The sequence below is a fragment of the Pagrus major genome, chromosome 18 (assembly GCF_040436345.1).
Source record: "Pagrus major chromosome 18, Pma_NU_1.0".
Classification (NCBI taxonomy): domain Eukaryota; kingdom Metazoa; phylum Chordata; class Actinopteri; order Spariformes; family Sparidae; genus Pagrus; species Pagrus major.
In genome coordinates, this window is record NC_133232.1 from 29,365,687 (window position 1) to 29,378,388 (window position 12,702).

At 42.3% G+C, this 12,702-nt stretch overlaps 1 protein-coding gene across 2 annotated transcripts in view; it reads right to left on the reverse strand.

Moving 5' to 3' along the window:
- Positions 1-12,702, reverse strand: part of dlg3 (discs, large homolog 3 (Drosophila)) — an 87,890-nt gene that overhangs the window by 23,206 nt on the left and 51,982 nt on the right. For both annotated transcript variants that reach the window (XM_073487724.1, XM_073487725.1), the window contains 7 exons: positions 8,169-8,222; positions 7,665-7,715; positions 6,264-6,388; positions 5,706-5,875; positions 5,298-5,434; positions 3,520-3,664; positions 1,598-1,742 (listed from right to left, as the gene is read on the reverse strand). In XM_073487724.1, coding sequence (XP_073343825.1) covers positions 1,598-1,742; positions 3,520-3,664; positions 5,298-5,434; positions 5,706-5,875; positions 6,264-6,388; positions 7,665-7,715; positions 8,169-8,222 — 827 coding nt within the window. The remainder of the gene's footprint in view (positions 1-1,597; positions 1,743-3,519; positions 3,665-5,297; positions 5,435-5,705; positions 5,876-6,263; positions 6,389-7,664; positions 7,716-8,168; positions 8,223-12,702) is intronic.

A 12,702-nucleotide genomic window follows, 5' to 3' on the forward strand; every position in this document is an offset into this window, starting at 1 on the left:
AACTGCGATAAACAGGGCCGTATTGTTTTAGATTCATAGATGTGAGCAGATTAGTAGAAAATTGATGGACAAATAATGACTGCGGGGGTTGGACCTTTTAAAATATAAAAAGTAGAGCAGATTACAAAACAAAACACAAAAACAAACACAAAGGGCAAGAAATAATAAGCTAATTTCTTGTAAAACATTTCAGCACCACAGTCAGTTTGCTGTTATGGTATTCTAGCTTTTCAGCACAATTCATGTGAAATCATGAAAGATTAAGTAGTAATACTGAGCATGTCATACAAACAGAAAAAGCAGCAACATACTTAAAGCGACAACATACAAAGCAGCTCAGTAGACACGAGGTGGGGAAACATTTACATGCAAACACAGAGACAGAATGATAAAAATGCTCTATCAACACAAGTATCAGCCCACCACCCCCTCCCTCCCCCTCATCTCCTTCTCTTCTGTCCGTTGCCATCTTTCTCAGCTCAGTTTATTTCTTTTGCTTGTGTAATTTGTGCACAAAAATAGCGCAACACCTTGCTATAGAGGCAGGTGGCCTCCGCCTCTACCTGTCCCTACTCCTGTTTGATGCCAGATCCAGATGCTGAGCTATGCAGAGGAGGGTTAGCTACTGTAAGCAAGGCGTGATGGACTAGGTTAGTACCTGCCAGAGAAGGGGAGTGGACCTTGGCACAAGGGAGCAGGGGAAGGACAGACGCCTCTGTAGAGGGCCTGGGGCACCTTGCTGTCCCCAGGTTTGTGGATGACACTGTAAATAGGTTCAGCCCTGCTGTGGGGTACAGGAATCACAGTGAACGGGACAAGTGTAGGACACAAATAAAGCACACATACCAACAAAGATGCGACAAATGCACATACAAGTCATGTAGACAGCTTGTACAAGGACATTACAGGGCCACATAACGAACACTCATCCAGTAACACATGCACTCCACGACACACACACACACACACAAATGGGGGGAATACAGCCTCCTCCCCAGAGCTGTGGGTTAAGATGACTCAAGACCTCGTGGGACGCTCCAATCAAGCCTCTATGAATGCTACTTCTGATCCAGTACTTGGATAGGAGGCCAAAGGTTAAAACACAGTCATAACAAGTACAAGAAGTGACAAGCGGCCTCTCTGCAAAGTATTTGGTCAGCACACAGCCACCACACACTGTCAAGCTACAATACAGTATGCACCACCAGGGCACTGATGAGTTGAAAATTGTAAATTGTTTTGCCTCATGAAAACGCTTCTTAAGGTCGATTTAAACTGCTCTACATACATTTATCGTCAAATTAAACCACACTGTGACAACATATTTAAAACAGCAACAAAAAGAGTCTGCAAGGAACAAAGACAAACCCATGCAAAACTAAACATAACATACAAAGTTTGAGGGATTAAATCTTTAATTTCACTCCACAGCAATGTCTCTTCACTCACTACTACAACAGCGAAAACACAATAAGGCCTTTAGCTAATACCCACAAACAATCGACAGTATGTGCTACGATGACTCTCATCCACACTCCTGTATGAGTGTCATGCACGCAAGAAGAATCTTTCATGGTGGAAGCGGTCTGTAACCTACCTCGTGAAGTCTTCCTCCCCCAGCATGTGGCGGGGAACAGGTGAGTACCTGGACGGGGTGACCTGGGGCGGCGGGTACACTGGCTTGGGCTCCATTGCCCCCATGTAGTTGTGGCTGACGTGGTTGTCTACCATGGTTGGGAAGGCTGGAGGGAGGGCCAGGCCAGTAGGGGGATAGAAAGAATGATTACAAAACAGGCACAACAGGAACAAGGATCCACAGGTTTAGCAAGCACAAAGACCAAGTCCAACCTCACACAGCTGCTGGCACGGCTGTCTTAGTCTTTTTATATTAAAGCTGCAATATGTAAGAGTTGGCCTGCAGTTGAATTCATACTCCAAACAGACAGGGGGCAGCATATCACCAGAGTAAATGCTCACTGCAGCTGCAATTACCTAATTAGCTCACATAGCCATGTAGCTGGCAGGTCTACTACTGTGAACTCACACTGCAAGCACATGAGTGTTGGACCACTGGGGCTAGCTGGTTAGCATGCTAACTAAAGTAGATATCTGTGCAACACAATGCATAAACATCTTTGACAAAACTGATATTTCTTTACATTCTGTTGATCATTTTAGTTGTTAATAAAGCTACAGTTTTGCCAGATTATCTATGTTAAGACACTTTATTTGAAGGTCACAGAAAAAAAAATTGTGCATCTGAAATGTCAGTGATCCCTTCATGTAGTAAAACTGTACTGTACACTACTATGACAGGCAGGGTAGGTCAAAATTAAAAGTTGGTTTGAAAGCTATAAACAGTGTGGGTGATAATTTCAACATGTTTGACAAATCTGTGGGTTTGTTTAAAAGTAGTCAGATTATCTGACTGCTTCTGTTTTTTTATCCAATCTAACTCTTTTTTATGCAAAGTCTCCACGTTCCAGGATCTTAGCAATTAACTTGGTGACTACAATTATATTATTAGCATTAGGAATTGTAGCCAGCATCACAAAAATAAGAGCCAGGTTGTACGAAACAACAATTTTTCCCTGAGGAACCAAAATGACATTTAGGAAATTGGCTATTTTAGCATGTAAACTTATCTCTCTTGTTTCCTGTCTGTGCTAATCTTTACACAATAGGCAACTGGCACTCACTAATGACAGAGATATTTCAGTAATGCACACCTGATGTTGTCTATCAATCCTCTTATCACCGGAGAGGAAAAGTTGGGGACATTTTTCAAAAAATAACTTGTCCTTGAGCATGCATATAAAAGACAGATCACAGGCATGAAAAACACCTCCTTTTTCTATGAATTAACATTCTTGATGGAGGCAGCCGAGCATGATGAAGCAAGCGTTTCAAATCCAGATCACCTGACCACGGGTTACACTGTCAGAGTGGGGTTAAGTCTGCATTACGGGCTCGCTTAAACCCTGACAACTGCAAACATTTAGTATTAGAATGTACAAAAAGCCCTCGATAGCCCCCTCTAATACTAATTCACTGCTCGGTGGAAATTTGAGATGCTGCAGCTCAAGATCGTGGGCTCTCATGAGCAGGTGGGATGTGAGAAACCGTCCACACTCAGTGGGAGGCAGAGAACTGCGCTTGTTGTTGCTGTGGGTAGGATTGTGTGTGTGTGTGTGTGTGTGTGTGTGTGTGTGCGTGTGTGTGTGTGTAAGCATTCACTACATTCACTATGTGGGTGTCTGGGCATAGCAGTTTTGGGGAGAGAACAGCGATCCAACACGAAAATGCGTGCAGGCCCACTGAAACATCTCTGATAGAGATAAAAAGATAATTCCCTGTGAAAACGCTCTTACATGCACCTTTACTTGTAAATCACTCTTTACCTTGAGTCAAACATTATGTATAAATAAACCTGTTTGAGTTTTGGAGCCGACTGCTTATGGGTTAGTGAGTATAAAGTGTAGTTTCAGACTGGAACAACAAGAAGAGGTAGATACGTACTGCTGGAGTAGTCTGGAGGAGCATACATGTCGTTGAGGTGCACCGGTCCTGGCTTGGCCACCTTGAGATAAACCATATCTGAGGTGTTCTTCAGCGCAGCCACCGCCTCCTCATGACGCACGTCCTGTAGCACGATGTTGTTCACCTGAATGTTATGATTGTTCGAGAAAAAGACAGAGGAGGAAAAAGATCCCTGTATCAACACCTGAACACCTCGTGTCTTTGCTGCACAGTGACAACAGCAGACATCACAGCAGCCATCACACCAGCCAACACAATAATGAATCATAGCTCGAAGGTATTATGTGATTTCAGTACATTTCAGCAGCAGAGTGAAAGGTTGGTGTGCTGTGCAGCGTTAACAGAGGTCAAAAGCAGTAGGTAGAGGTTCTAAAAATGATCAGAATTTCTTCAGTTTTTCAGATTCAGTTCCCCGGAAATATACTGTCAGTCAAAAGTTTTTGAACACTCATCTCACATCTAAAGAAATGTGCTCTTTGTAAATACCTCACAGTACATATACTTCTATGCAGACTAAGAACGGGTTGAGATGATATATTATTACAAATTGCCTGGATTTTGATCAATCTAATTAGACCCCCTGAAGTGCAGTGTAATTGATACAATACTATAAATCTGTGTTGCATGTGTTCACCAGCGAGGTCCTTTCCACACGTACACAGGTATTTCCTAAAACAAAGCATTTTGGCTTTTTGCATGCACGCTAACGGCCTTGTAGGTTGCTGAAAATGGACCTTTTGGAAAACTATGACGCAGGCACACACGTTTATCATGTGAAATTTGGAGTGTGTGTGATCATATTGGAGTATTTGAGTTTGTACGTTGATGGAATGGATGTTAGGCCATATTGTTTAAATTTAGAGAGACACAAATGGACATTGATGGTACAATAATGGGAAAGAGAGGCAAAAGTGACAAACAGCATTATTAAATTCTGTGAAGAGCAGTCATGTTTCCCTGCTTTGTTCATAGTATTTCTGTAACTAAGCAACCAACCACAGAGCATACAATCTAATTCCTGTTTACAACGGGACGTGCAGGCCCAGTGTGCGTCAGTGGCCGTGAGATATGTGTTTTCAAATGTGTTAGTATGGATGGAGATTATTTTCGAACTGGTGCTAAAACGCTCGTCTGGATGGAGACCGTTTTTTCTTTTATAAAAACCCTGTTTCCAGAAATACCCGTGTTTATGTGGACAAGGCCTAAGACACAAACAAATGTCTCTGTAAGACAGTTTTAACTTTGTTTTCTCTGACATCTGACTGCTTAGTTTGTATTCTACTGTTCTGTAACTGTAAAGTTTTTTTTTAATTTCCTTTGATTGACTTATAGTGATTTGCTGAAATGATCTTACAAAAAAATCTGCAGAAATGTGACAAAAACACAAACAAAAAGGTGATTCATAAAAACAGAACTGCAATACCACACAATGTTTCTGCTTCATTTGTTTCAAAGGGTTAAATTGAGTGGGTGACAGTTTTTTTTTCCATATTTTCATTTGCGCTTTAATAAAAGCAGGTACACTGGAAAGGTCAAACCGATGTAAAGCCTAATCCAACAGGTAGGGTTTGCCGTGGCCAGCTGATGGGCCTTTTTATTGCCATGTCCCAAATGCTGCAATGGCTGTTTCTGATTAGCACTAACAACTATTGCTGAATTTTGTTGTTTAACTCGCCAGTGTACTGCTTTAACACCTCGAATGAGTTCATTTTGATTTGAACACTCAGTATGTGGCTGAGTCAGAGGGAGGCTCATACAGCTAGCAGGCGGTCTCCGGTCTGCAGCCGTCCATCTTTTTGGGCAGCTCCTCCTTCTATGATCTTGGTAATATAAATGCTGTTGTCTCCTGGGATATGTTGGTTGCCGATCCCTCCGGCGATGCTGAATCCAAGCCCTGGTTGAGTAATACACACAGTCACATAGTCAATATGGGCACGTAGATTAACGTCTGATATGGCACATTTTCCTGCTTCCTCCGTGCTGAATAGTTCACTTCTTCGTAAATACTGCTTTAAATTTCCATCTTCATTCAGCATGATAAATTCAGCATTAAGCTTTAGTAAACCTCAAGACAAGTGAACCAAAAGTGCAAAAATGCTAACTCATTTCTGGGTTTTAGGATTCAATCCTGCACTCTATTATGATAAGTGTGATGTGTTCCTGACCTTTGGGCCCTTTCAGCAGGTTGACCTCCAGAATCGTCTCGGGTGGGGCCTGCCTCCGTCGAACCAGCAGCCGCACTACCGGCCCCGCCTCCTTCAGGGCCTCCACCGCCCGGCTGTGAACCACCTCGGACACGTCCACATCGTTCACACGCAGCACGCAGTCATTCACCCTGTGGAGGGGAAGAGTTTTAATACACATCATGCAGACCGCCTTGTTAGTCAACGGATAACAGCAATGGAGTTAATTCACTGCACAGAGGCAGGGAGATACCCTAGCACAGCCAAGGTAATCAGAAAACTCCAAAAGCACATAAAAAAGCACTCCATATCATAATTTTTGCATGTTCAGACTTTGACTTTTTCAGTGAATCATAACTTTGAGGAAACACACAGAGCCTGGGGGCAGAGGGCTGTAGAAACTCTGCCTCCCACACAGCACTGCCTGGCGGGACACGCGGTGTTGGTGAGCATTAAAGAGGAGAGTGGGGAGGGTTGGAGCAGACAGAGGACGGAGGGTGCAGGAGGAAAGAACGAGGTGAGGAGGACGGGAGAACTTACCCCAGCCTCCCATCCATAGCAGCTGCTCCTCCAGGGATAATCTTGGTGATGAAGATCCCCGGATCATCAGGAATATGGGGATTGTCTAATCCTCCAGCAATGCTGAAGCCCAGGCCAGAGTTCCCCTGCACACAGGTTATGATTGGCATTTTCAGTAGAGACCAATAAACAACACACACATACACTTAGATGTAAGTGATGGACCTGATGTGGGCTCAAGGTCAGTACAATATGCCTCTTAAGTGTATTGGTATCTCAGAGGAACACGTGATCGATGCAAACTGCTCTGGGGATTTCTCCATGCATTTCTGATGTCCATTTTTGTAGATACGTGTGTGTGTGCGTGTTCATGTGTGTGTCCTTGCATGTGACAAATGATAATGGCATGTATTCCATTAGAAGAGGGCACTTCATTCAAAATGTCACGCCTATCCCGTCAACCCACAGAGAGGCACGGGCCTTAGAAATGCCCGCTGTCCACAGAGAAGTGGATTTATGATCTGAAGCAAAGATGAGTTAAGAAGCGTCATTTCTATTGCATGATACAGAGCTTCTCACTCTCTGCAGGAGACAGACACCACCACCCCCCGTCTCTCCTGGCCCTGAAATGACAAGAGGACCCATTTGGATCCAGTGGGTCCAGGCGCACTGCTGCATCTGACAGCCGTGGCCACAGAGACAGGCAGCAAACAAGACAGCTGAGAAAAGACCTCACTTTATTATTTTCTATAATTAATGAGCAACAGTCGAAACAAATTAGGACAGAGGGAGGATGAGGCCTCCCAGTGTGCTGCTCTGGAGCCGAGAGGAGTGCACTGGGCCTTACCGCCAAATTTTACACACCCACAGACCTTTTAAAGTGTGACTTTGCATAGCTTATTTAAGCCTCCTGCATGCAGAAATGCCACTTAGAGTGGAAGGGGCAGCGAGATACTGTGCATCTATCATGGGTTCGGAGGTGCATCTAGATGTGGGTGGAATAATGAGAGCAGAAACGTATAGCTCTGCCACTACACGCTGAACCGCCGCTGACAAGTGCAGTGGTGCCTGCTGAACAATTGAACAGGAGAGCACTTTACATTTCTGGCGTCTGCTGATGACATGTGCATCAGGATTATGTAAAAAGCGACGCCTCACTGGCGTTATTCTGCGCTCATACTCACATGAGACACCGTAAGATGTTCTCACTGAGGTGATGTAACAGCTATAACTTCATGGGCACATATTATCACAAATGATTCTCGTGCGTTTGCAGAGATGAAGATGTTTTTCTTTGGTTTTAGCACAATGAGCACAGAACGAGCTGCTTACTACCACCTAGTGGGGAGAAATCCATCCATCACGCAGAAAAAGGAATCAAACAGGAATGTGTAAATTGTGGAAAAAAGAGGTAAAACTCACCCTCTCTAAAATGATCTCTTCGTATTTATACATCCCATCACTTCCATTTACCTGTCAAGACAAAAAGCACGACAGTTAGTCACATCGTTGATCCTGAATTCTGTCATTTCCTAAAAAACATAGCAAGAAAAAAGAGAAGCATGCAAATGTTTCAGCTAAATCCTTCAGTGGAGAAAATAACGATTGACAAAATATACTTAAGATACTTTGATCAGATCGTTTTTCTGACTAAAAATACCAAAAGTGTCCTTCTTCCATATACACTGTGACAACTGCAGAATGCACATTCCCAACAAACAGGCGGGGTCAATAGGATAATGGTTGTCGGTCCACATGGCAAACAGCATGTTGCTACCAGGAGGCAGCCTTTTTATCCACACACACACACGCACACACACACATGCTCATGCACCGACACAGAGGGAGTGTGAATGAGAGAGACATATACTGTACAAAGAGAGAGAGAGAGAGAGAGAGAGAGAGAGAGAGAGAACAGATACTTACATAAGGGCCTGCATCTAGTGAGTCTGCGTTGACGATGATGGGGGGAGGGTTGGCCTGTGAATATGAAGAGATACACACATTATCTCAGTGTGTGAGGCTGGCAGCACACAGACGTAATGCGGTACACACACCATCACTCGGGAGCAAAGTGAACGGATGCCATGGGAACAGTCGGTGAATCTCCTTGGGGCTGAGACTGTGTGTGTGTGTGTGTGTGTGTGTGTAGGGGGGGATGTTGGGAAAGGTGTGAGGACTGAGAATGAGGGCTGGGGCAGAGAGACCGCTGCTTATTAACCGCCGCAGCCAGACGTCCTGCGGTCAACTCATAAAACACACCGGCTTGTGTTCCAGCCGTTGGGACAATACGTTTGTCCCACACCAGCTCCTCCCTCCACTTTCATTTCACACACATAAATAACATCATGTAGTATCACATACAATATGCATGATTTTATGGTTCGGTAGCCATTCGGTTTACATGACAGGCTACATGTGCGAATACCAGACCAAAGGAACGTCTCGATTATCTTTTTCTTTTCCTACGACTTGAATGTCGGGGTTGTTTTGTACATGAAATGCTGAAAGGATTTGTTCATTAATCAGTTACACAACTGACAGAGAATTATCTGACAACACTTTTGATAATCCATTAATCGTTGAAACTGTTAATGAGCAAAATACCAAATATTTACTGTTTCTTTTTTGCCTTTGACTCATTATTATCATTGTAAATTGAACACCTTTGCTTTTTGATTGAAGAAAACAAACAATTTAAAGACGTCACCTTCTGATATTTTACAGGCTAACCGGTTAATAAAAATGGAAAATTATCATTAGTCGCAAAAATTAGATAAATATAAATAAAGGTTTCATCTGGAATTAATGTTTCGTTCCGGCAAATGGGGATAAAACGGGAATCAGGGAAAACGGGGCCTGATTACTGGAATCAATGTATTTTTTTTTTTACTAATTACTGATAATTGATTAATTGAAATTAATTTAAAAATGTTCTACTTAGGCTCTGATGCAGTATGTAGACTGCAAAGTATCTAGTAATTAAAGTTATCAAATAAATGTAGTGGAGTGGAAGTATAAGTACCCCCAAAATGTACTTTAGTACAGTATTTTAGTAAATGTACTGAGTTACATTCAGTCACTGCATCTGAATACACATCTTATTGGTTTCTGGGAAAATGTGTTGAGTATTTTTTCATCAGGTAATGGTAAAAATTCAGATTTGATTGTTTGATGTTGAATTCTGAATTTCTAGGTTAAAATATTCAGATCTTTTTGTTGCCATTTAATATATTACATCATCAACTTAAAAAACATATTTAATACAGATTTCACGTGGGAGTTTTTTTGACCCTGCATAGTCTAAATTACATCTATTTAACTGGCGGCCGAATGTGGCCCTTAAATAACCTCATTCTGGCCCTTTGATCATTTTGTTAGTTGGCTAATTAGCCCATTCATTAGTTTTGTCCGTTGCACAGCTCAAAAATACTCTTATTTAATTACATTTCTTTTACCCAGGCTGTCTAAACAGAGTCAAACTGACAACCTACTTCTTAGATTAAAAGAAGCATTATTTTTCCTGCACTTCTGTATATACAATAATTATTTTTCAACATAAACAGAGAGAAAGAAAAGTGTGTTGTTTTAGCACATTTGTATTCTGAGCTTCTGAACCGGTCAGACATAGAGACTGTAAATCTTCGGCCTCTTAGCGCTTCACTTTTTTAAAAGCTGGCGTGTCTAAAATAGTGGTCGAACAGATCTGGTCTAAATGCTCCTTTTCGATGCTCCTCTCTGTGACGTGATTACTACTTTGGGGAAAACACTGATCACTCTTCATGTATTTGTTTTCTTAGGGCAAATGAAAAGGGTCAAATATAAAATTCAGATCACCCATTGGCGATATTGACCTATAGTATCATTGACGGCCTTTAAAACACAGTTAAAGTTCTTCACACTAATTTAACAGCTCAATTAACTTCCAGCTCGGCTCTATTGTGCCACCTGGTGTTTCTTTTTCCATGAGGCTATGAGACCTGCAGCCAGAGTGGAAGCAGAAGAGTGAAGAAGGAGTCGCTGGTTGGTTTGAGGAGCAGCTTGATGGCCATCCTCTAGTTCAGCACACTGGCTGTCTACTTTTCATTGATTTGATTGAGCTGTGTGGGTGAGGGGATGCTGACGGCGCTGCTCGGGGACCTTACACTTCCTGAGGTCCAACACTGAGGAGAAAATCACTAGCTGCCTATCTCACCACCACCCTCCCCCACCTCACCCAATCTCACCCTCTCACCTCTGTCTTAACGTATGCAGATACTGCCTGTGTCCAAGCCGCTGATTCTGATCTTCAACCTGAATCCTCACATAGTATAGATTACCTTGGATGCTATCTTGTATGAAAACTTTGTAGTAAAAGTACTAGTCAAAGTAGAGTATATATTTATATTTCTCTTGCACAGTTTGTTATCATCTGTTTGTATTTTGACTTATTTTTTTGTTCTATTTAATGATCCTATTTTATGAGCTTTTAAAATGATCATATTTCAATGTGATTAATTGAATTAGTCACATGTCTGTGCACAGTGTAATGATACATTTGCAATTTGATCAATGAAGGTTAAAAATGGTTTGGCGATTGAATTGTCTTACGTTATTTGAGCGTTCTAGCTTAAAATCTATTATATTTATATGAGATATTTGATTTAAAACATCACAAAAACTGAGTGTGTCCATCTCATCCATGTGCACATTCCTGTCAACGTATTTTATTTTTAGATGTAAAATTCTCAACTGAATATCCAGGAAATGTTATAAATCAAAAAATACATCTGAATATACTTCATAGTGAACCCTAACAACAAAATCCTCAATCATCATTGCATTGGTAATATTGCAATATTTATATAACGATGTTATATTACTGATATATGTTTATAAACATTATGTACGTACAACTAATTAAATACCTGACGAGACAAGCTAGCAACAAAAATCAGCCATATTGGTCTAATAAATCCAGAGACATTAAAGTGAACATGGTTTAAACAGTTAAAAAATGGCAAATCTATGACAGGTCACACATTTATATCAGCTCACTATCGTGACGTAAAATTACAGATAATACGACAGAGGAGTTCATCTATATTGCCAACCTCTACTCAGATGTTCCAGGTACAATTCAAACCCTCAGGATAAGATATGTACACTATTACAAACATCTATGATTATACTACTTGAGCAGTATTTAAAAGCCACTGAAGGGTTTTCAATCAAGCTACACGAGGCTTCGACACTTCTGCATCCACGACGAGACAGTAGCTTGAAACGCACTCTTAAGAAGAACTGATCCTTTGATTAAAATCATTCATCACCTCACAAGCAGTGCAGGTGTCACTTCATCTCTCCTGGTAATGACGGTTTGCTCTCCACATAAACAGAAGCTGTAGATTTGACCCGCTCCACTCGGTGGTGATGTGCTATGACTCTGGACAGCTGTGGCTGCAACCCCCCACCTCCTCCCTCCGCCCTCCTCCCTCCTCACTCACTCTCCTCCCTCCTCTCCCAGTCAGCACAATCAGGCCTTCGTTGTAATCTGCATATGGACTAACAGATGCTCACGTCTGTGCTTGTGTCTGCACATTTCTCATGAACGCTTTGCACTTTTTTCCCCACCCTTCATCTTAGACCCCAACTCATAACACATGCCCCAAATTCAGCAGAGGGTTTAATAGTAAAAAGCGTCTGTGTTACCGGTGCACAGCGGCCATGTTCGAGACAGTATTGTGAACGAAAAATCCTGAAGCCGAGGCCCGTACTGCAAGAAGTGATGAAACACAGCCCGAGGGCGACGCATGGGAATACATTGGCTACAACTGTCCCTCGGTGACTGACAGAATAAGCTACTGAATCCACTACCGAGACCACATGTGACAAAACACACCTGTTACAGTAATAATGCCTGCAGTGCTTATCATAAGTATCATAGTGGTGCCCGATGGGATCAGTGAACCTACAAGTCCGGCTGAAAGACAATAAACCCATCAGTCGTAGAAAACAGCAGTATTATCCTGGCCTGGGATTGCTGCGTAATCCCTCTATCGGAAACTCACATAACAAGCAAACAAAAAGGAATAATGGAAGATAATCTCAACATGAGTAATCTCAACATGAGTTTGTTTAACATTTTGCAATTTACAAAGGTAACTCGGATTAGGCTGGATTAACCCCCCCCCCCCCCCCACTTGGGACTGCTGGTTACCTGTTTTTTTTTTATCTGCCTTAACCCGCTGCCCAGAGGAGAAGGGCAGCTGATTAAAGACCACTGAAGTTTATGACACACAGGAGGAAGGATCTGTCTGCGCTATAATAGGCCCTCAGAGGACGGCAGGAGACAAACACGATCTTACAGTATCTGGATTTTTCCTACCATGGGAGGCAGGTTGAGGATCACAGAGGTGAAGACAAAAGCGGTCTCTTACAGATTGATGTCAAACCAGGAGGGGATGGGAATGTCTGGAAG